The sequence below is a fragment of the Vombatus ursinus genome, unplaced genomic scaffold, assembly GCF_900497805.2.
Source record: "Vombatus ursinus unplaced genomic scaffold, bare-nosed wombat genome assembly UNPS02014833.1, whole genome shotgun sequence".
In the NCBI taxonomy this organism is placed as follows: Eukaryota; Metazoa; Chordata; class Mammalia; order Diprotodontia; family Vombatidae; genus Vombatus; species Vombatus ursinus.
In genome coordinates, this window is record NW_020954611.1 from 2,733,559 (window position 1) to 2,757,622 (window position 24,064).

General features: G+C 37.9%; 1 protein-coding gene across 1 annotated transcript; it reads right to left on the bottom strand.

Annotated features, from left to right (window-relative positions):
* Positions 1–228: 228 nt before the first annotated feature.
* NSMCE4A (NSE4 homolog A, SMC5-SMC6 complex component) lies at positions 229–24,064 on the bottom strand. Its single transcript, XM_027839892.1, has 11 exons — positions 23,178–24,064; positions 20,757–20,837; positions 19,158–19,288; positions 11,728–11,879; positions 7,553–7,652; positions 6,403–6,493; positions 5,870–5,964; positions 4,217–4,265; positions 2,134–2,225; positions 1,962–2,041; positions 229–409 (listed from the first exon to the last, which is right to left on the bottom strand). The coding sequence occupies exons 1-10, from the start codon at positions 23,443–23,445 to the stop codon at positions 1,979–1,981; spliced, it is 1,122 nt and encodes a 373-aa protein (XP_027695693.1). The 5' UTR covers positions 23,446–24,064; the 3' UTR covers positions 229–409; positions 1,962–1,978.

Below are 24,064 nucleotides of genomic sequence, written 5' to 3' on the forward strand. Positions count from 1 at the left end.
TCATGTTGAGATATCTCTGTAACACCCAGTTTGAGATAGTTTGAGATATTCAATAGGTTAACTAGTGACAGGGGACTGAAGTTCAGGGGGAAGGAGTGGAACCGAATATAAAGATGTGAGTCATCTGCATAGAGATCTGTGAAGACTCATGGGCAAATGACCTAAATAAAGTTAAAGGATCATAAAACATAATACTGGAAGAATCAATAAAAACGACAGACAATTATGTAACAGATGGCAGTGAATCTCTTTAATCATAGGAAAGCAAGGCAGCTTCATAAACAATAATATAAAATACACGTAAACAAAAAAAACCCTAAACATCTGATTCTCTGAAAAACACGTTTCATAATACAATAAATGATATATGCTGCTTTCCATCTGAAGTGCCAATTTTCATTTGGGACACCTAGAAATAAGGAATAATCAATCAAAACACAAATTCAAATGAAAATCCAATTAATATAACTTAGTGTGCAGGATTATCAGGAAAGCCCTACAGAAGTACAAAAGCCAAGGCAAATCACATGCTAAGCATCCCATTCTCTCTGATTTTTATACAGGCCAAAACAAAAATCAGTAATAGCCTTATGGCAGGAAAACAGTTTACACAAAGGAAACTTAAGGGTTATGAAAAGGGTAATCCTATTTGATTTGCCTCACTGATGGTAGCAATGTTTATAGCTGTTGGTATATACTAAGCATTGTTCTTTTTCAATACGAGCTGTCTTCTCACCAGCTGTGTGTGCTTTCCAAGTCATTGCCTAGCTGCTGTCTAGAAAGGGTCCCTCACAATAAGCCAGGGAAACACAGCTTACTTCAGCAGCTTACTGAAACAACAGTAAGTTTTACCCAAAAAAAAATAAAAAAGGCATTGATGGCTGGTGATGACAACTATTACTGACCTCCTAACATTCATTTACTCAAGTGAAGTTGCTATTGTCTGGCAGAGCCCCTGCAGGGCCCTCCTTTTTCACAACTCTAAATTTTTGGTGCTAGTCCCACTTTCATTGGCAGACACGCAGCAGGATAACTGAAAATAAAACATTCATCTACATGGCTGTCAAAAGTTGTAGATATGAAAAACAATATTCTTATAAGATCGGAAAGTAAAAATATTAATAGCTAAATTATATTTTAGTAATAATATAATGGTCAACAATTAATCGCAAAATATTAAAATGTGCCTCAAATAACAAAAATGTAATTTCAACCCATTTCTAAATATTGCTACTAAGCTTGAGGGTCTAAATTGTGCAATAATCAGCAAATGGAAAGCTTTTCCTAAACCACTTAGTGACCGATTTCATTACAGAAAAATTTTAATCCATAAAAACATATTTTATAATGAGAAACTAAAAAATAGCTCCATTTGCAAATACAATTCATTGTAACTAGATATTTATGCATTATCTCTGAACAACTTCCAAAGTTATTGTGTCATATAACAACGAAAAATAAATATGACATCAAAACATCCCTTAATTTTAAAGGTTTTATAGTAACTACCAGGTATTAAAGAGTGATATTAGGGAACAGAAAAGGGAAGAATGGAATATTTAGAAGTATAACCAAAGTCTCTCTTTCCTAATCTTCACCTTTTGATTTGAAGCTTTCTCTATGTAAGAGTAGAAAAAGGAATCAATTCAAGTTGTGGGAAGATCGAACTTTTTGGTACTCCTTCAAGAGGACAAATTCCTGCTTTACCTGCTTTTAACATGGATATAATTTTCTCTGTCAGAATCACCATACAACTCTGTCTAAAGCATAATTATACTTAGCTGATAATGTTTGTCCTGCCAGCGGCCTACAGTCAACAAGACAATGGTATGACAAAAGAAGATGAAGGAGACACACATCAACTACAGACCATAAAACTAGAGAAGACAGAGCCAATTACCTCAGTGGTATAGGTCATGCAGGAAAGTAGTTTTTGGATGCCAAATAACATGGAACCATACCTTTGAAAGCTTGGATTTTACTTGCTACAACACGGAGGAGGGATCATTGGCTGTGAAATTTCAAAAGTTCTCACAATGTCCTGACAGAAAAATGAACATTAAAGAAAATGCTATTCAACTTGAAACCAATGCAGAAAGTCAAGATTTGGGAAGCAGAAGACATGGACTTTACCTTCCAGTCTTGATAACTCAGTGATATAATGTCTTGGTGCCTGATTTGGGTACTTTGTTGTTCACTTTCCTCATTACCCTGAGTAATGGGCTCTATTAGAAAAGAGAACATTTTCAAAAGTGATTAAATCAGAAGAGTATTTCACCAATAACAGGATTGTAAACTTTAAAGGCATTTGTTATTGAATCGAGTATTTACATGCCACTCTGTTTAATTTAAAACACACTTAACAATTTGATCCAATGGCATGGGACATGTCAATATATTCTCAATTTACTGCAACAACAATATGAATTTGGGGCAGCTAGGGGTTTACAGTGGATAGAGCACTGGCCCTGGAGTCAGAAGGACCCAAGTTCAAATCTAGCCTCAGATACATATTAGCTGTGTGACCCTGGGCAAGTCATTTAACCCCAACTGCACCCCTCCCCACCAAATAACAATATGAATTTACCTCCTTTTATTTCAACAGTAATTGGGTATTAGGTAAATAATTATTTTTCCCCTTACAAACATACTGAGTGTCTACAGAATGCGTGGTAATACAAAAGGCACTTTGGGTGAAACTAAGAAAGGAGAGAACACTACCACTGGTGTTAAGGAATTTATGATATAAGTTGGCTAAAACAAGAGGAAAATTTCAAAACAGCATATAAGTGCACACAAGAACATATATTATGAGACATACATGTATGCGTGGGAGTTTAAAGAAAATGAAATAAAGCAGAGTGATTAGGTTAGCCTTTCTCAAGACATGGATTAGAGTTTCATATTATAGGAAATAACGGATATGGATCAGTAGAAAAAGGAATGAATTCTAAGTGAAGAAAATGGCTTAAATAAAGCCATTACTTAAAGTAAAGTAATCTGAAAATTACTAACACTGCCTAAAGGGGTGGGGCAAACAAAGTGGCCAGGATGGAACAAAAGAACTATTCTGGGTAGTAATCAGATTGAATAGGCAAAGAGGAAACGTGCTTAACATACAGATTTATTGAGCCAGCAAGTTTCTTGATGTGTGATAGGTAATGGGAAACCATTTTGGCTTTAAGTAATAAAAAGACATGATGGAAATTGTTCCATATAAAGAGGTTTAGAGTAGGAGAGACCAGAGGAAGATCAAATGGATTAGACACTTATACCACTGAAAGCTTGATGTAAGAAGACTTGGACTAAAAGTATTACTGCAAGTAATGGGTTTCATCCAACCTCACCCAAGAGAAACTGTGAGGGAAGAAAAGACAGGACTTTGTGATAATCAAATTAAAATGTAAGGGAGAATTAGCAGACTATGAGCAGAACATTCCATAGTTATGTGCATGAAGAACTTGGATGACTATAGTTTGATTAAAAACAAAAGGAAAATTAGGAAATGGTGCTTGTTTGGGGTAAGAAAACGACTGGTGACATCCTATGAGCAATTGCAAATTTGAGAATGCAGATGGAGAAGAGTGGAGGATCAATAAATGAGCCCCAACAAACTGTATTAAAAGACTGAAGGAAAAGGTGCCAGAAAAAACAAGAAATAGAGAAAAAGGAAGAAAATTTAAAATTTTAAGGAAATTTTATCACCTTTTAGAGGAAGACTATAAGCATTTACATACATAGAGCCTATATGTTTCCAGGCATTGTGCTAAGCGGTTTTTTTTACAAATGTTATCTCATTTGAGCGTCACAAGAACCCTGGGAGATAGGGGCTATTATTACCTACAATTTATTGTTGAGAAAACTGAGGCAGACAAAGGTTAAGTGACTTAACCAGGGTCACAGAGCTAACAAATGTCTGAGGCTGGATTTGAATTCAGGTCTTCCTGCCTCTAGGCCCAGAGCTCTATTCAGTTATTTTATCTCTCATAGTATAAAGATAATACTAATATGAAAATGTATTTTACCTATAATTATGTTTATTGTTTTTAACTAATCTTATATTTCCAGTTTTCAGCTGTTAAGCATTATGTAATAATGAAATAAAAATGTAAACCTTGCAATAAAACTCATTTACTTTTAACAAAATAAAAATCTGTCATCTTAAATTAAAAAGGCCAAGTCTCCATAAACTACATTTTTTAAACAGAATCATTACCTATTATTGGCAGTTTATCTTGGTCAAGCCTTATTCTTGCAAAACCATCCTAAAATACAAATGTGATACATAATTTTACTACCTGTTATTAAGATGAGACATCATTACTTATTTTCAACACATATCTCTCAAATGGTAGCAATATGGCATTAGAAAACAGAGGTAACAGTACAAATAAAGGCTATGAAACAAGATTTTCCTTAACTTTCCTGTCTTCTTGTGGCCAGTAATATAAATCTTGATATTCTGCACTACAAAAGGACCTACATACACAAATCTATGCCAATGAACACAAAACTTCAGCTGCTTCAGTTATGTGTTAAACTCAGCAGTATTTGGCAGACCAAGAATCCAACTTTATAGTAAGAAAAGAATGAGCACTGAAAGCTGTCCAGCAATGGGAAAGCCTGCCTTCAAAAGTAAAGGCCACTAAAAGTGGCCAAGCAAGAGATGGACAAAGGTAGGATCTGTCTGACTGAAGAGTTAGTGTTTTATCCATGGTAGCGCCAGTCCTTGACTTAATGCTCTGCAAAGTATACTCATGTTAGGACTTTACAAAATGTATTTGTTGATATCTTTGATTTTATCATTACCAAAATTTATCCCAGTATCCTCCTGCTTCCCCCCTCCCAAAAAGCCAACCCATCTAACAAAGAATATTTTTTTAAAGAAAAAAGAAAAAGAGGAACTCCACCTCCTGCCCAGGAAAACTGATCAATATATTGAAAAAGTCTGAAAATATATGCAACATTCCACACTTATGGACATCCTCTCTGTGCAAGGAGTGGGGTGGAGTGAGGATTTCTTCTCCTATCTCTGCTTTGGAGACACTTTACTTTCAATACTTGCAGGAGGCAGCATACACATGGATCTTATTATCAATTCCAGGTTTCAGGAGGATGGGAAGACTGCTAACACTGGGGGGCCCCTTTAGGACTTCTGGGCTTTCCCACTGACTCTGTGGCTGAACTTGGTTTTGTGTGTTTTCTCCCCCAACTGGACTTCCAGGTTCCTTAGGAAAAAAACTGTAGTTTTTTCTCTTTGTATCAGTACTTAGCACAGTGCTTGATACACAAGAAATGCTTTTAATTAATTAAGGAAATGCTTCCTTTCATTCATGCATTCTATGACTGTGATACCTACTTCAGAAAGCTTTGCAGTAGCATAATATAAAAGTAAATCAAGTGATTATACACATGGTATATAAGTGTGTTTATATAGGTAATATTATGTTTTCTATTTTAAAGTGGGCACAATACTACCAATCAAAAATCTATCTCCTAACTACACAATTTCTATCAGAAACTCAGATTCAGTCTACATCTTTTTAAGGAAATGTCTTGACATTGGTTTAATGACTAGCTGTATCAAACTCTTATTACAATATTTCAAAACAGCTTTTAAAATTTCAAAGATGCAAACTCATGATATTAATTTATTTTAAACAATTCTATCTTAATGATATGGTAAAACCAACAGTACAGAGAACATCTGGGTTAGTTTCTTCTACATATTTACATACAAACATTTCTTTTCAAATAGCCAGCAACAATAAGGGTTTTTGAAAAACTAGCTTGAGCAATTCTTTTATGTATGTTATTTGTAGTCTTTTTGCTTAACAAAACAGTTGAAAAATTTGTAATTAAGCCTTACCCTTACAATGAAGGAAACATGGAAAATATTTTCCACAGTTCGAGCAAAAGAATCTGGATCAATCACAAAGTCAAAGAAGGATATAGGAGTCTCGGCTATAAACATAGGAAAATAGAAAAGAAAAAGTAATTTTTCACCGAAGTCCACACAACAGCATTCCTCCAAAAGGTGGAAGTGGTATTAACTAAAAGATGGCAACTAATTTTTTGTTTTTTGGGGGTTTTTTGGGTTTTTTTTTTAAAGGCAATTGGGGTTAAGTGACTTGCCCAGGGTCACACAGCCAGTAAGTGTCAAGTGTTTGGTCTGAGGCCAGATTTGAACTCAGGTACTCCTGACTTCAGGGCCAGTGCTCTATCCACTGGGCCACCTAGCTGCCCCTAATTTTTTGTAAAAATACTTAAAAATCAAGTTTTAAATATAATTTTTTTAAAAGATAAAAATCAAACACCTTTTATAAGAAATCACTTTATGTAAAATTTATAACTACTTTATAAATGCATACTGTTCCAGTCACAAGCTGATGTCACACTCACGCTCTTCACTAAAATAGGTCTGCAGTAATCCCAAGATCCTTTCTACCTCCTTTTCTGTAGCCTCCTGTTGGGACTCCTCCATTTTTTTCAACTGGAAAGTACAAGTAAGTTAACAAACATGAATGCTCACCATCACCATTATGCAAAAAGGTTTTACCAGAAACAAGATGGGCCCCTCACGTACCTACTCATACTCATCAAGCTTCTATGGAAGACCCAGGGTTTTGGTGGACAACCAGCTCAAAATGAAGCCATATTAGGGGATGGAAGCCAAAAACACTAATGGGATCTTAAGTTTCATTAATTAATACATAATTCATTATGTACAAAAGGAGAGAGATGGTAATTTTATTGTACGCTACCCAGATGAGACCACATCTAAAGTATCATTTCTAGATTTCAGTAACCACATCCGAGGAGGACTCCTAACAAAACGGAGCACACTAAAGGGGCAACAAAGTGAGTGAGTGCACAGGAAACCACAGAAAATAAGGGAAACTTGAAGGTACTGAAGCTTATTTAGCCAGTAGTGGCACATAATATAACTGTCTTCAAATGTGTGTGTGTGTGCGTGTGTGTGTGTGTGTGTGTGTGTGTGTATGTATGTATGTATATATATGATCAAACCTAAGGAATATTAGAAGGGATTCCTATCCAGGTACAGGATGGACTAAGTTATCTCTGAGTTTCTTGCAACGTGAGAAAATATGATTATCTATTCTCCCTAGCTGCAAACCACTTATTTACTAGGTGGCGGCAAGGATGACATCCAAGCATAAATTTATCAAATACCATAAATATTACATTTAAAAAGAATAAATATAAACTTTCCATTTCTAATAACAGGATTTGAAAAAAATTATCCATACTACTAACAGAAGAAAACAATGAAGTTAACAAAACATTTCTTAGAGTGGTTATAGAAGAGAAACTGAAAACTGAATTCCAAAATGAATCAAAACAAAGTCCCATTTAAAAAAAGGCATCAAAATATAAGAATGATAGAAAATCACAAGAAAAATAGAGTTCTAAAAATGCATCCTATTTTCCTTTCTCACAACCTCCCTCCCATATGATAATGTCTTTGAAATTGATAAAGATGGCTGACTATATCTAAATATAAAAACAATAATGACTGAAAGAAGCAAACCTCGGCAGGCATGGCCCTTTCTTCTTCATTCTTCTCTTCTCTTCTCTGACGTTCATTCCGTTGCTTTGGCACAGGAGGATCAGTCTTGAATGAACCAAACCTAATTAGAATGAGGAAAAAAACCTATCTGTTCAAGAAAATGATGGTTTACCAAAGTCATTAAGTAACTCCTGCTCAACATGGTGCACTAGAAGGAGCACTCACTTCCCTTGGAGGTCAATGGCCTGGGTTTGAACACCAGTCCTCTCTGTGACATTGAGCAAGTCCATTTACCTCTTTGGGCCTCATTTGCCAATCTTTAAAATAAGGGGTCGGATTAGTGACCAAGAAGGCTTGTTCTAGCTCTAGTTCTACAAACTAAGTGATTTGTACTGAGGGACATCTCAAAGATACGTGGCTACCAAAAAAGCTTCAGGAATACTACAAAATGGGATTTCATTTACTGTCTCCTTAATCTTCTTGTACATATCCAACAGTTTTCTAAAGTTTTCTCAACTAAAAATACCTCGTTCCACATTTTCAGTTTGTCTTAAGTGGCTGAGCCTACCCAAATAAAGCTTCCTCCAACCCATACTCACTTGACCTTGTATTTACTGCAGAAGATAAGGGATAGAGAAGTGGGGAGGGAGAAGTTCTTTAAACGGGGTAAGGCACTAGGTCTCTGCGAGGGAAATACTGATAGGATATAGCTCCCATACCCTCCTGGGACTAATTTTCTAGAAGGCGGAATTTCTTTTCAGGAGGAAAATCTCAAATTTAGAAGATGGAAAGGACCTTAGAGATAAACTCAGCTAGTATATTTTAAAGATCTGGAAACTGAGACCAATAGAATTTAAATGACTTGCCCATGCTGATACAGGTAGTAACAGAATTATGATTTTAATTCAGGCCTCCTGACACCAAATCCAGTACTCCAACCACTATATCAAGCATCTTAGAAAATTTTAAAAAAGTAAAATCTCCTTTAAAGAAGGAAGAGGAAATGTGGTATAGTTTCCAAACTTTTTTGATCATACACTGAATCAATAAGAAAATTTTGAGCATTAACCCCCAATATGTATATATTTGCTTATTTAGAAATAATACATATGTATTACCATACTAGTAATTATGTATATTATTTAAAATACATAAAATGTTTAAGAATAAAAGGATACAATCAAGATAAAATAATAGTTGATCCCAGAGTCAATAGGGAGCCATGTGAACTTGAATATGTATGAGCTTTAGGAAAATCACTTGGGCAGCTGTCTGGAGGAAGAACTGAGGAAGGGAGAGACTTGAAGCTGTGAGATCAATTAAGAGGCCATTGAAACAGTTCAGGCAAGAGGTGAAGAGGGTCTGAATCAGAGTAGAGAGAAGGGGATAAATGTGAGATGTACAGTAGAAATGACAACATCTGGCAAGTCACCAGATATGAGATATGAGTGAAGAATTAAAGATGACATAGAAGTTGAGAACATGAGTGAATGGTGGTGTCTTCCACAGTAACAGGGAAATTCAGAAGAGAATTAAGTTTTGGGGGAAAGATAACATAACAATAATCTGCAATTCAGATGGTAATCCATCTACATCTGTTAATCCTGTGCCACTAACTCTGTCCCTATGAAAATGAAAAGGGGTGATGGACTCTCTTATTCACTAGACACTTACCTGGAAGGCAGAGCTGAGTGCCTGCCACAGCCTTGAGGTCATCTAGGACACAGGGTGTTAAGAGACACGGGTTAGGGAGAAATTTTGCCAGGGAAGCTGCTACAGGTACTGGGTCAAAATTAGATTATAACTGAACTGAGGGACCAACACCTGAGCCTAGTTTGGAGCTATATGATATAAAATTAAAAAGTTCTGCACAAAGCAAAATGCAATTAAAATGAGAAGGAAAAATGGAAATTAGGAAAAAAATCTTTGCATTGAAATACATAAGGACTTGACTCAAATTTATAAGAACAAAAGCTATTCCTCAATTGATAAATGGTCAAAAGATATGAACAGGCAGTTTTCAAAGGAAGAAATCCAAGCAATTATATGAATAAAGGCTCCAAATCATTGTTAATTAGAGAAATGCAATTATAGTAACTGATGTTCTACATCATACCCTTCAGACTGGCAAAGCTGACAAAAAAAGAAAATGACAATTGTTAGAGGGGTGGCAGGAAAATGATACATTAATGCACTATTGGACAACTGTAAATGGGTCAAAAAAGTCATTAAATTATGCACATCCTCCGACCTAACCAAACCACTTAGCTCTACACCCCAAAAATATGGAAGAAATTTTTAAAAGACCCACACATACAAAAATATTTATGATAGTTCTTTTTCATAGTGGCAAAAAAGTAGAAACTAAGAGGATATCCATCTATTGGAGACCACTAAATAAATCATGGTATACAAATTATTCTTATTGTCATAAGAAATGACGTAATGGATGGTTTCCAAGAAAACTGGGAGAGCCTATATAAAATAGGCATAGTAAACGAGAACTAGAAGAATGGTTTATGTAATAACATTATTTTTAAAAAAATATAATAATAATAATAATAATAATATTTTTAAAATAAAGTTAATACTCCCTATGCCAAGATAAAGTAAAAATGGGCACAGGATTTAGATATAACGACTAATACTATAAGCAAACTAGGAGAGCAAGGAATAGTTTACCTTTCAGATCTATGAAGAAGGGAAGAATTTATGATCAAACAAGAGTTAGAGAACATTATGAAATGCAAAATGGATAATTTTGATTACATTAAATTGAAAAGTTTTTACACAAACAAGCCAATGCATCCAACATTAGGAGGGAAGTAGAAAACTGGGAAAGAATTTTTACAACCACTATCTCTGATAAAGGTTTCATTTCTAAAATATATGGAGAACTGAGTCCACTCTATAAGAATACAAGTCATTCCCCAATTGATAAATGGTCAAAGGATATGAACAGGCAGTTTTCAGAGGAACAAATTAAAGCTATCTATGGTCATATGAAAAAATGTTCTAAATCACTATTAGAGAAATGCAAATCAAAACGATTCTGAGGTACCATATCACACCTATTGGATTGGCTAACATGACAAAACAAGACAATGATAAATGTTGGCGATGTGGGAATATTGGAACACTAATGCATTGTTGGTGGTGTTGTGAACTGATCCAGCCATTCTGGAGAGCAATTTGGAACTATGCCCCAAGGGCTATAAAACTATGCATACCCTTTGACCCAGCAATACCACTTCTAGGTCTGTATCCCAAACACATCATAGAAATGGGAAAAGGACCCACATGTACAAAAATTTTTACTGTACCTCTTTTTGTGGTGGCAAAGAACTGGAAACTGAGGGGATGCCCATCAATTGGGGAATGACTTGAACAAGTTGTGGTATATGAATGTAATGGAATACTATTGTGTTGTAAGAAATGATGAACAGGCAGACTTCAGAAAAATCTGGAAAGACTTATATGAACTGATGCTGAGTGAAATGAGCAGAACCAGGAGAACATTGTACGCAGTAACAGCCACACTGTGTGATGACTGACTTTGATAGACTAGGCTCTTCTTAGCAATGCAAGGATCTAAGAAACTTCAAAGACTTATGATGGAAAACGCTATCCACATCCAGAGAAAAAGAGTCTGAATGCAGATGAAAACATACATGACTAATGGGAAAACATGCTTAATATGAATGTATAAGTAGAGCCTATCAGATTATACACTGTCTTGGGGATGGAGAAGGAGAAGGAAGGGGAGAAAATTTAAAACTCAAAATCTTATGCAATTGAATGTTGAAAACTAAAAATAAATAAATTATTAAAAAAATAAAGTTAAAAGACAAGATTTCTGACCAATGCAATGACAAATCACAATTCCAGAGGACTGAAGATGAAGCATGCTACCCACCTCTTGACAGAGAGGTGAAAGACTGGATGCAGAATGAGATATACATTTTTAGACATGGCCAATGCAGGAATTTGCTTTGCTTGACTATACATACTTGTTATGAGGGTTTTCCTTTTTTTTCCTTGTTCATTTGGGAGAGAAAATACATGCTTGTTAATTAAAAAAAAAAAATTTAAGTGCTTTATGAAGTTCATCGATACTTATGCTAAATATAATGTTATCTGTAAAACAGAGAACTTATCAGATATCAACCCCTCTGCCAGGCCCCAAATAAACTTACAAAAAGTGGAATGTTGGAGCACTCTTTAAGTATTTTACTGATATTATTCCTACTCTGAGCCAGGAATCTTCAGGTAAGAATCCAATATGAAGAGTTTCTTCTTCACTATCACTTTCTTCTACTTCAAGACGATTTAGGCCCATATACTTAAGCTGAAATGATAGGGGGAAAAGTCTTAATTTAGTCAAATGCCATCATTTACTAGATGAAAAACATTCCTAAGTCTCCCAGTTAAATGGTCAGAAAATGTATCATATATCAAGGCTACACACAGCTACAACACAGCAGCTAAATAAGTTTGTGGATAGCCATGAAATAAATTGTGTGTTTCATATAAAGGAAAGTTTACATCTTGAACCTAAAGAAAAATTACCCAGAACTCTTGATAAGAAAGTATGATGGTCTAACTCTTAAGTATCTTAAGTGCTATTTTCCGGCAGCACAATGTGTACTAGATGTTCTTGTACATGTCCACAAACAGTTCACTTTTGGAAATTGCCACAAAATTTTACAAGCTCAAATTCAAATCAATTTCTAAGTATCTGATATATGCAAAACACTTTTCTGTCCTCAGATCAGAGATTATGGTATTGTTGGAAGAGCCACAGATGCAAGTACCCATTTTTAATAAGGCCAGTGACACAATAATGAAATTCAAAGATTACTTAGAAAAAAAATTACTTAAAAAAAGGAATCCTTAAAATATGCTATTCACCACCCAAATTTTATTAAAACAGAACTCTTGAAATACATGGAATATTATTAAGCAAATATTAACTGAACAGCATGCATCATGATACTAAGCATTGAGGAGGAGAAGAAAATTTTTAGATCTGGTTCCTGTGTCTTTGGAGAGCTTAAAGTATGGCTGAAAGGAACAAACCTTAAGTGCAACAGAAGTCAAAATGGTATCAAAGTCGAGGCCCAATTGTATGGTCAATTTTTGCCCTAGATATAAAGTCAGTCACAATCACTTCTTTGCTAATATAAGAAAACTAAAGATATTCCATTACATTTGAATTAGGATCATGAAAGGGCATGCTGTTAAGAAAAGGTTCAAAGTATCTGGGGGATAGGACTAGAACCCTGAAGTCATGCTGATCTATAAACTTCTCCCTACTTGGAACTTCACTTGCCTTATGGCTGGTTAATTCCTTCCAGCTCCTCCTCAAATCCCTGAGACTCAGAATCACAATCTGCCCAGGCAAAAATTTCCAATCACAATCCAGCTTAGTGGTCTTTTCAAAGTTCCTCCACTACTTGGTCTACCATTTCCACTGTACCATCTAGAATCCTTACCTGATCACTGAGAAATGCCTTTACATTCTACACCTCTACCACCACCTTTTGGCAATAACTAAAACTCCATCCTTTACCATCTTCTACAACACTGAGATTTCTCTCATGCCCTGGATACACAGGGCCAGCAAGAGAAGTTGGTTATACTCATTGCTCCCCACTACTACTTCCAAAACCTCTTTCTGCCTGCCCCCCAATAAGCAACTTCAGGTCCTATGCAGTCCACATCTTCCAATTATATCATTATGTCCACAGCCTCATCCACCAATCTCCAGGTCACACTCAACGAATTCAAGATTAACAACTTGTAAATTATTTCCAGTTAGTCCTCACCAAGATCTCTATTCTAATACTCCAACCCCGATACCTCCACTCCTCTGGTCTCCTTGCCAAAGCCACCCTTCCACTTTATCACATCCTTCTATTTCCTTTGGGAGCTTGGCCTTTTGATCTCTTCTGTACTTGGGAAACAGGAAGATAAAGCCTACTACTAACACTAGCTATATGATTATAGCAAGCTACTTATGTTTGCTGAGCCTCAATTTTACTATCTGTAAAATGAGAATAGTAATACCTGTGGTACCTATCTCACAAGGTTGTTGTGTAGCTCAAACATCAGGTGTCCCAAAAATCTTAGAAGAGTAACACTCTTTGATAACTTCAGAAGTAAAAATGCTACAAACTTAGGAAAAACAGCATTTAAAAGGTTAATGATTTTTTTAACAATATTGATATTTATTATTAAATGTCAACATAACCACCATTGTGTGTTCATATATCACTCTAGTTGATTTTCAAACTTTTGTAAAAAAAAAAAAACTTTCATTTGTTGCTGCTTAGTGAAAAGACTGCATTTGCAATTCTAGTCTTAAGATTCTATCAAGAATGAGGTTTTGATGCATATATGACAGCTTTGACATGACCCTCAAGAAAAAAGTGACCAACATGGCCAAGCAAAAGGACTTTCCATACCTATCCACTAGGCTGAGGAAGTCATCCCAAAACTGACCCAAACACAATGCATGATGAAAGGGTTCCCCACCTTATTAAAACTTTTAAAAATTGTAATGATTTTTTTCTAAGTCCAGCACTTATACCTTTTGAAGGTAAGTTTAAAACTGCACTAAGATTTTACAGGACATCTTATATAAAGTGCGAGTTTTAAAGCATTACATACATGGTGGCTATTAATACTATCTACAATCTCTCCCTACTTACCAGCCTTTCCCCCTATTATCTAGGCCAGGGCTTCTTAAGCTTTTCCCTCTCATGACCCCTTCAGCTATGCCGGGCCTGAGGGCATGTGTAGGGCAGCATGTTCTTGCTGTGCATTCAGAACCAAGGCTGCTGTGAAGCTGCATGATGCAACGGCAGGTGCTGCCAGAAATACCTTAAACTCATTACAAGTTTGATTTTGAATTAATCTTTGGTCATTGCATATTCATAAACCTTTTACTGTTGCCAAATTTTTTGTGACCCCATATGGAGTCGTGACCCACAGTTTAAGAAGTGCTGATCTAGCCAAGCTTATTACTATTAGTATTCCTCGTAAACCCTCCAGCTCCCACTTATGTACACCTGCACTATCTGCAAACAGGACCCCCATAACTAGAATGAACTGCTTCTGCCTCTCTGTAGACTTCCTGGCTTCTTTTAAACCTTAGCTCAAGTGCCACCTCCTTCAGGAAGTCTGCTGTGATAGATCCAGTCTTTCCTCCTGGAAATTTGTGTCTATTTTGCACTTAATATTCTGTGCACATGTTGTATTCCACACCCACTCACCCCCAAATGCATTTTCCTTGATGACAGGGGCTTATCTTAGTCCTTACACAATACCTTATAACACCATAGATGCTAATGAATGCTCGTTTCATTGGCATCCAGGAAGACACCCAAGCATGTGAAATTACAGGCAGCACAGAGAAGAGCCCCACAGGAGAGGGCAGAGATGAGCTATAATTTGCATCCATGGAGAGAGTTATCCTAATAACGAGATCACAGAAGAGCTGAAGCAGCTAGCATTTCTAGCACTTCATCAAATAATAAGATACAGGGAATGGGACAACAGGGGAATGGAACAAGCATTTATACGGCACCGATTCTGTGCCAGGCTCCGTGCCAAGTGCATTTTACAAATACGATCTCATCTGATCCTCACAACAGCTCCGTGAGATGTTGAGGTGCTATTATCCCCATTTTACAGTTGAGGAAACCAACGCAAGCATAGGTAAAACAATTTAATGAGGATCACACAGCTAGTAAATGTCTGAGGCCAGATTTAACAGTGGACATCCTTGTTCCCAGCATCCATTGTTTTTCCATAAAAATAATGATGATTCTCGCTAACATTTATATAGCACTTTAAGGTTTGCAAAATGATTTCATTATCTTAATTGATCCCCATAACAATTCTGTACAGTAGGTGCTACAATTCCTTGCCTGTTATGAGTGTAGCCTGCTCACACCCATCATATGCCTCCTTAGTGTTCTCCAGGTGGTATCTACTTTCAACTTGTTGGGGACTACAGTCACAGCTTTATAAAAACACTGGTGAAATATTGGTATAAAAAAGATAAGCTTTTGTTTCAAGGAGAAGCTTGGGGAAATAAAAAGATCTTGCCATTTCCCAAAGGTAATTCACACTGCTTTCATCCCATCCAGTTCTGGGTCCAAGAGAACAACGACCGTCCACTTTCAGATCGGTCTGAGATACACATACTTGACAAACTCCATGGGCTATCCATTTAACTACAATCATAGGCCTAGACAAGAGGCAGTCTTCTTCCTTCGCTTTCTCTTTCCCACATGGAGGATCGGCCTAAACTGAGCACGTACCTGCAAACGTTCTTGTGCTCAACACAATGAGGATAGTAACAACAACGACATCTGCAGACAGGAGCATCTGCAGCACCTCACCACCTGTAGCGGAGCCCATTTTGACAAAGACTCTGCATCTCCATGAGGAAACACTTATCTGTATCCTACTCCTTTTTGGATGAGGGTCAAAGTTCTGTTACCTCCCTCAGGAAATTATGTATAACTTTGATATATGAAAGAAAGACGCCTTGCTGGAAGAAAGCCTGTAACACAGCATTCTGCTCCACTGAATCAATTAAAAAACAATCAACAGAAAGCAGAGCTGATATTCTTTCTTATGTATGTATGTATGTATATATGTATGTATATCTTTTGGTCAATTGTGTGATGTTAAAGATGTATTCTACAGGGGAATATTGCTTGTGAAAACCAATTTGCTTTTAATATCCTCACCAAGGAGGTTCTCGGAACATGTGTAATTATTCTCATATAAACTTTATATAGATAGGAAGTAGTCAATGTTAGGTCCTAGGATCTTAGATTTAGAAATCCAAAAGACCTTAAAGATCATTAAGTGCAACCTCCTCGTTTACTGATGAAGAAACTGAGGCCCAGAAAAGGTAAGTTGCCCAAGACCGTACAGATAGATGTGGAAGAGCTAGGATTTGAACTCGGGTCCTCTGACTCCAAAGCCAGTTTCCACTCTACCATGCAGCATTATCTTGATTGCCGTTGATATTTTTCCCTTTTTCAGGAGAATGGATCCCTCCCTGACATCACACTCATGCCCCCTCCAACACAGATCATTTCTCTGTGTACACCCAACCTAGTTCAGATGCTTTAACCACTTGTATTTTCTTCAGCTCCCTTTCTACATTTCGCTATCTCTGAGGAAACTGAGATGTTAAAATTCAGTGCGGTGGCCTTTCTCTTCTTGATGATGGCAAGGGCTTGATATAACAATTTTGACAAATCTTGTGTGTATTTTCCTGCTGGCCTCAGTTGGGTCACTCCAACAAAGCTCACTTTAAACTGGTTTTACTATTGTTTTAAGAGGGAACATTTATCATATTTTACCATTCTTTTCTGTAAGGTTTAACAAAGAAGTTCATATCATAATCCAGTGTTTTCCTTAGCTTCTGTATATCTCCACTTGGCAAATAAGACAAGTATCTGCTGACTAAGGCACTTTCTAGGTTCTTTTGGTACCCTTGTTTCTGCAATTGATTTATATTAGTTAAACTTTTGATTTAATTAGTTAAATTGTAAGGGTCGTCGTGGTTGGGTTTTTTTTGGTTTGTTTGTTTATTTATTTGTTTTTGCCAACTTGTTAAGGTGGGAGCTGTTAAGTTGCATTCCATTTTTTTTTTCAACTTTATTCTTCTAGTTTTGTATTCATTTTGATAACAAGCTGGTAGTGTAACTATCCCAAAACAGCTGATTTCAAATCACATCAAAAACCGATTCTTTCTTGACTATTAAAACATAATTAATTTCATCATACATTGATGTTCACTGCTGTTTGCCATGTCCACAGCCTTCTAATTCTTCTAAGAAAGTAAACACAGTGTAACGGTGAGAGACTTTTATGTCGCCCAAGTCTTCTGATTCTTTCATTCATTATTCATTTCTCACCAGGCTGCAATTCAAACTCCCCCATCATATCCCAAAAATCTCTTCTTCCTTAAAGATCATTTCAGCCCTGGAATCCATATCTTGATATTCGCTCCTCTCTCTGATTGGACGGCTCCTCCCATTTAAGGAGGAGGCTCAGAGCAGCCATCATTTCATTTCTCACCAGAGTGCAAACCTGGATTCCCTTACCATGCCCCATGAAGGTACCTTCCTCTCCCTCTGCCCCCTCCTTACTCCCTTTTCAGTTCCCTTTTCTGTGCTGTCTTCATCCTTTAGAATGTAAGCTCCATGAAGACAGGGCCTATATTTCTTTTTGCTTGTATTTGTGGTCCTAGTGCTTAACACCATGCCTGGAATGTAAGCGCTTAATGTTTTTCCATCATTTTTCATCATCTTGACCTACTCCTACTATGACATTTATGTTTTACCAAGTATCCAAATATATGTTAAGATCCTCAAAATTAAATCAAATCTTTTGGACAATTTCTTACCTCTTTATCCTGTGCAACAAATATTTGTGTATGATATGCAATTATTTTCATGGTACTTTTTGCAAATAATTATCAGAAGTGCAATGACCAATGAATGGCCTAATGAGAATTTGTTGTCTTTGGATGCACAATAAAACTGAATCCTCTAACTATTTACCTCACTGCAAGGGGAAGTTGTGAGCCATCCTTCCTTTTAGTTATAATTTCATTTTACCTTCTATTTTCATTTATAGCAAGGATATCAAGATTTATACTATTCAGTTCCTCCAGTAGTATGTCCACTTATTGGTCACCAAACATGGAATTCATATTTAGAGTACCAACAATATATTTAGTCAATTATCCATTATGTATGACCAGACCATTCCTCAAAGACCTACTCCTTCCTCACTGTGGTCTGGTGGTGCCGCTGGACTCTCAAAGGCTAGGTGAACAGAGGCAAGCTCTGGTTGGTGTAGACGTGGGAAAGGCTTCAAGTTCAGTCCTGCCAACAGAATGAGTAGGTGCTTTCTGAGGACCTACTAAGTGTAGCTAAGTATAGAAAGTCTCATCATTAGTAGGCTGGCCCCTTGGCAAAGATTTCTTTAGTTATGGAAATTCATGAAAGAAAGAAAAAAATATAAAACAGTCTTTGGTACCATGAAGCCCCCTTCAGGTTCTACAGTGACAGTGTCAGAGCGGTAAAAAGGGGGGACAGAATGTACTAAGAATCCGTATTTAAACTGTCTATAAACTTTAACTTAGCTATCTGTTCAGTAGCAGGTACTCTTTTGAAACAAGCCAATCTTATTAACAACTTATTATTTGAAATACTAAGATCAGAGTGTAGAACTACCTGGCCTTGATTTCAATTTTATCCTACTATAAAGGAAATAAATAAAAATTTTAAATAACCTTTTAAATTCAGTCAGCCCCAATTTCACAAATAACAAAAGAAAATCTTATAGTGTTGAAGGAAAGAGACCATCAGACATTATGATAAAGTGACATACACACCTCAATGATTATAGTAAATGTCTAATACCCAAGTCATTATTTCATACCTATCTACTGGCTCCATGCTTGATTCCATCACAAAGAAAATGGAATATTAACATGTAAGTTTGGAACAGAAGGCCATTTAAAAACCTTTTCAAAATCTGGTAAAGTAAAACTGGGGTTCCTAAAATTCAGTGGCTTTGAACTTACTAAATCTTCAGCATATGATGTTGGATCAAATAAGGTCATATCAGAATGCAGCTGATTTGCCTTTTCTTTACCCAAGTCTGAAGCCAAAACAAGAAACTGGGCATCGAGGGCTGCTTCTCTTGCTTGGGACACTGTTCAAAAAATTAGAAATATTATCAAGATATGATAGAACAGTCAAAGTGACTAAATTCAACCTGTGACTAATGAACTGCTGGACATTTTCACTTGGAAAATGCTATCCCCACAAACTAAACATTCCCCTTCCCCTAACTGAGCATTCCATCTTCCCCTCGGAACAAGCCTGTGTCTATGTTTAGGACATTCTCCCTCTTCATTTCTATCTTTTGGAATCTTTCCTCTAAGGCTCAACCCAGAAGCCATTTCCTTTTTGAAGCTTTACTTGATTCCCGCAGTTGTTAGTGTTCCCCTCCTGAGGATCCAAAGTTTACAGCTGGAAAAAATTCTAGAGGCCATTTAGTCTCGCTAGCCCCTCATTTTTCACCTGAGGAAACTGAGGTCTTCAGGCCAGTATCACGCAGGTAATACCTGCCAAAGGTGGGGTTTGAACCCAAGTTCTTTGTGTCCAGAGACAGTGTCCTTTTCACTGTACTCTGCTGCCTTTTAAATGACTTTCTATCTATTTGTGTACATGGTATTTAAACTCCTTGAAGGGATTTTTTCATTTATATTTCTACATGCCTATCATTTCATACACTGTCTTACGCAGAACAGATGTTTAACCTTTTTTGATTTGAATTTACTAAAACACAACTCTTACCTCTTTACCAGAACAAAATTATTTTCCTCTTTTCCCTATTTCGGTTAATGTTATTATTTTCCCAGCCATGAAAGCCTAATGCAATCTTAGTCATCTCTGATTAAGGCAACCAGGTAGCGAAGTGGATAGAGGGCTAGGCCTGGAGTCAGGAAAAATCATCTTGCTGAGTTCAAATCTGGCCTCAGACATTTACTAACTGTGTGACTCTGGGCAAGTCACTTCACCCTGTTTGCCTCAGTTTCCTCATCTGTAAAATGAGATGGAGAAGGAAATGGCAAACCTCTCCAGCATTTTTGCCAAGAAAACCCCAATGAAGTCACAGAGTCAAACACACTGAAAAGAATGAACATCTGATTATCTTTTCCACTCCCCTATCCAATCATGATTATTTCTGTTAGTAAACATGCACTGAGTAACTGCTGTAGCACAATAATGCTAGGTGACGTGAATACAAAAATGTAAAAGCCTCCATCAATGTTAGGGGAATGGCTGAAGAGACCAGGTACAGGAAACTACTGGGAGGTTATTGCACTATTAGAAATCATGACTATGAAGAATCCATAAAACCTCGTAAAGAGATGTATGAAATGATGCAGAGCAAAGAAAGCAGAACCAAGAGAATGCAGAAAATGACAAAGGAAAACAACACCGAAAGACATTACAACTCAAATAAACAAAACAACCAATCCGTCTTTACAAAGCTCTCCACGTCACACATTTGATGTCAGTAATTTAAATGTAGCTATAAGCCCATCAATTTGAGTCATCCTAATATTCCTGGTTAAGTTGAAAACTCGGTATGATTAAATGCTATCACTTACCTCTGTTAAACAGCTGGTTGGCTTCTTCAAGTGCATCTGTTAATTTGTTGCTTTTTGAACTCAACATAACTTCTCGTTGCTCTATTTTAAAAAACACATACTTTAGAAAAGCAAAACTTTAATATATCGTTGACAAAATGCAACATCAACAAGCAAGTATTTCCAAAGGTCCTGCTACCGAACTTTTTGGGAATTCTCATGAAAAAATTACACATAAGGATAAAGGTAGTTTATTGCTTTAAAAGAGCCTGGAATCCTTACCCCTTTATCTTCCCAACCCCTTGGTTTTTTTCCATACCTAATGAGCTCCCCTTTATACAGCTAACCTACAGAAGATGGTTGTGTGTAGTGTTAAGAGTACTGGATCTGGAGCCAGAAGAACTGAGTTCTAACCCAAGTTTTGCACTTACTAGCCTTGTGATCTTGATCAAGTTACTCACCCTCAGCCTCAGTTTCAACAAATGTAAAATGCGTACAAATCTGCTCTGAGAATACTTTAAAAAAAAAACCAAACCCATTTAAGGCATGATTTGCATATGGTCTAGACCTGTGATTCCACTGGAGTAAGGAACTTGCCAGTGAAAAAACTCCCTTTACCAATGCAGACTAGCAACTGTTCTGCAACCTTTAATCTCAGAGAGTTATCTGGGACACTGAGAATGACTTGGTCAGGGTCACATAGCCTGTATGTATCAGAGGTAGGCCTTGAAACCAGTCTTCCAGTTTCAGAGGACAGTTCTCTGTCCATTATGCCCTGCTGCCTCCACTTGCATATGATGGGCCATTAACATCTCAACCGATTCATGATTATTATAATTAAATAAACAGCATCATGCTCTTTAAACAGTCTGAAGAAGAAAACTTTGTAAAGTACAAACTGCTACATTAAAGTACTGAAGAGTAGTCAATGCCAGCCTCTCCATCCCTGGAGTGAGAAAGAGGAGACACAGAAGGGTGTGCGACTGGTCCCAGACCCCGTTAACGAGGATCTGCAGTCAGGCTTACCTTCTCTCCCCTCCTGGGCTCACTCGGCCCTCTCACAGGATCCTACTATTCCACATTCTGACTTCTGTCTTTTTGGTGGTTGTTTTCTAAGATCCCGCCACCACACACACCTTGTTGCCTTTTGTTTAAAATCGCCCTTAAAAATTGCTAGGAACAAATTCAGCCTGGGGTGTAGGCAACTGAATTTGAGGAAGAAAGGCAGAAAAAAATAGCAGTTCACGTTTATAAAGTGCTTTCTTCAATAGTCTCCGTGAAGTAATCAAGAAGTTAGCAAGCACTTATTAAGTGCCTACTATGGGCCAGGCTCTGGGCTAAGCCTTAGGTTTAGTCTTCAGTCCACGTATCATTGCCATTTTAGAGATGAGAAGACAGGCTCAGAAACTTTAAGTATCTTGCCCAGGATGATGGAGCTACTGAGTTCAAATTTGTGTAGCTGTGTGACCCTGGGGACTGCCTGCCTCAGTCTGCTCATCAGTAATATGGGGATAATGGCATCTACCTCCCCTGGTTGCTGAAAAGATAAAATAAGATCTTTGTTTGTAAAGTGTTTTGCAAACCTTAAAAGGCACTAGTTAAATGTACATTATTATTATTATTATTAAGTAGTCATTATTAATGTTATTCAGGGTAGGGGCCTACCATTAACCCTATTGTACAGATGACTGAGCGCAGGGAGACAGAATGCTGGAGTCAGGAAGTCCTGAGTTCAAAAACGGCCTCAGACACTTTCTAGCTGTGTGACCCTGGGCAATGCCTGCCTCAGTCTGCTCATCAGTAATATGGGGATAATAGCACAGCAGTGTGAAGACGATATGTGGTACTGGTTTGTAAAATGCTTTGCAAACCATAAATGGCACAAATTAAATGTGTGCTACTATTACTCATTATTATTGTGACTCAGTAGCTGTGAAGATAACACGTGATGATGGTTTGTAAAGCACTCTTAGCAAACCTTAAAAGGTGCTATTTAAGTGTAGATTATTAAATACTCGTTATTATTGTGATTCACAGTAGAGGCTTGCTATAAAGCCCTCTATACAGATGACTAGGGGCAGCAAGGTGGCATAAGGGGTAGAAAGCTGGAGTTAGGACGTCCAGAATTCAAATATAGCGTAGCTGTGTGACCCTGGAACAGTCACTTCATCTGTCAGCCTCAGCTTCCTCCTGGGTAAACGGGGACCAAAACCCCCCCTCCCAGAGTGGCTGCGAGGTTCAAATGAGACAGTCATTGTAAAGCGCTGCCCGGCACGCAACGGGGAGCACAGGGCGGGGGGCGCACTGAGGGAGGCACACTGCGGGAGGCGCACGGCGAGGGCTCTATGCACAGCCGGAGGTCAGAGGGAGAGGGCGCCCCCAGTAGCCGCGGCAGAGGGAGGGAGGCCGCCCCGCCCCCGCCCCGCCCCTCCCCCTGCTCACGCTGCACATTGTGGATGAGCTCGCGGTACTGGTGCCGGATCAAGCGCCGGTTGCCGTCGTCGCCCTCCGTCTCGAAGCTCGTCTCGGAGCCTCCGGGGGCCGGACAGGGCTCGTCCTCCGCCGCCTCGATGCCATCGCCTTGGTCGTCGATGCCCTGGCTTCGCTGCGGGGTCCGACAGCCGCTCGCTTCTCGCGGGGCGGGCGGGAGCGAGTCTCGCTGCCGGCTGGGGCCCGCCCGGGGCGTGCCGCGGTTGTAGGTTCCCGGCATGGCCCTAGACCCGCAGTTTCTTCACGGAGAAGTTAACTGTTAGCAATCTTCGAGGGGAAAGGGGGCGGGGAGGAAAGTGCTGCTGCGCATGCGCAGCCTCGCCCAGTGACTTCCCGCTTCTGAATTAGCTAATTTCTCTTCCTGTTCCTAATTAATGGGAGGCGGACGGTGGCGCAGCAGGCACAAAACGCGTTTGGTTTGTAAACAGAGTAAGCGCATGCAACCACTTGTAGCTTTCCCATGCCAGCGGTTTGTGTGTCCTGGAAGCATTTTGGTGAAGCCTGTGGAACCTTTCTCAGGATAATGTTTTCAAATGCAGAAAATGCATAAGATTGCAACAGAAGCCAACTCTACTGAAACGCAATTACCAGAATATTTTTTAAAAACAATTCCACAGATCCTTGATGGAGAATCTCTGCAGAGACTGAGGAGTTTGCAGGTCACATTCCATACAGACGCCCCAGGCTGGTGGTTTCCATATTTTACCTAGCAACGCCGCCCTCATTTTTCATAAAACAGTACATGGAAATACAGCAATTTCAATATTTTATTCAAATACAATTAAGGATTATTGCAGTTTTTGTATAACACACAAATCTTAAATTGAATCCATTATGTG

Coding starts and splice junctions, on each gene's coding strand:
- NSMCE4A (XM_027839892.1), bottom strand. CDS start 23,445: ATGCCGGGAACCTACAACCGCGGCACGCCCCGGGCGGGCCCCAGCCGG. Junction 5,965..6,402: donor GACCTATTTTAGTGAAGAGC/GTGAGTGTGACA, acceptor CTATGTTTATAG/CCGAGACTCCTATATCCTTC. Junction 2,226..4,216: donor AGATAAACTGCCAATAATAG/GTAATGATTCTG, acceptor CTTTTCTAATAG/AGCCCATTACTCAGGGTAAT.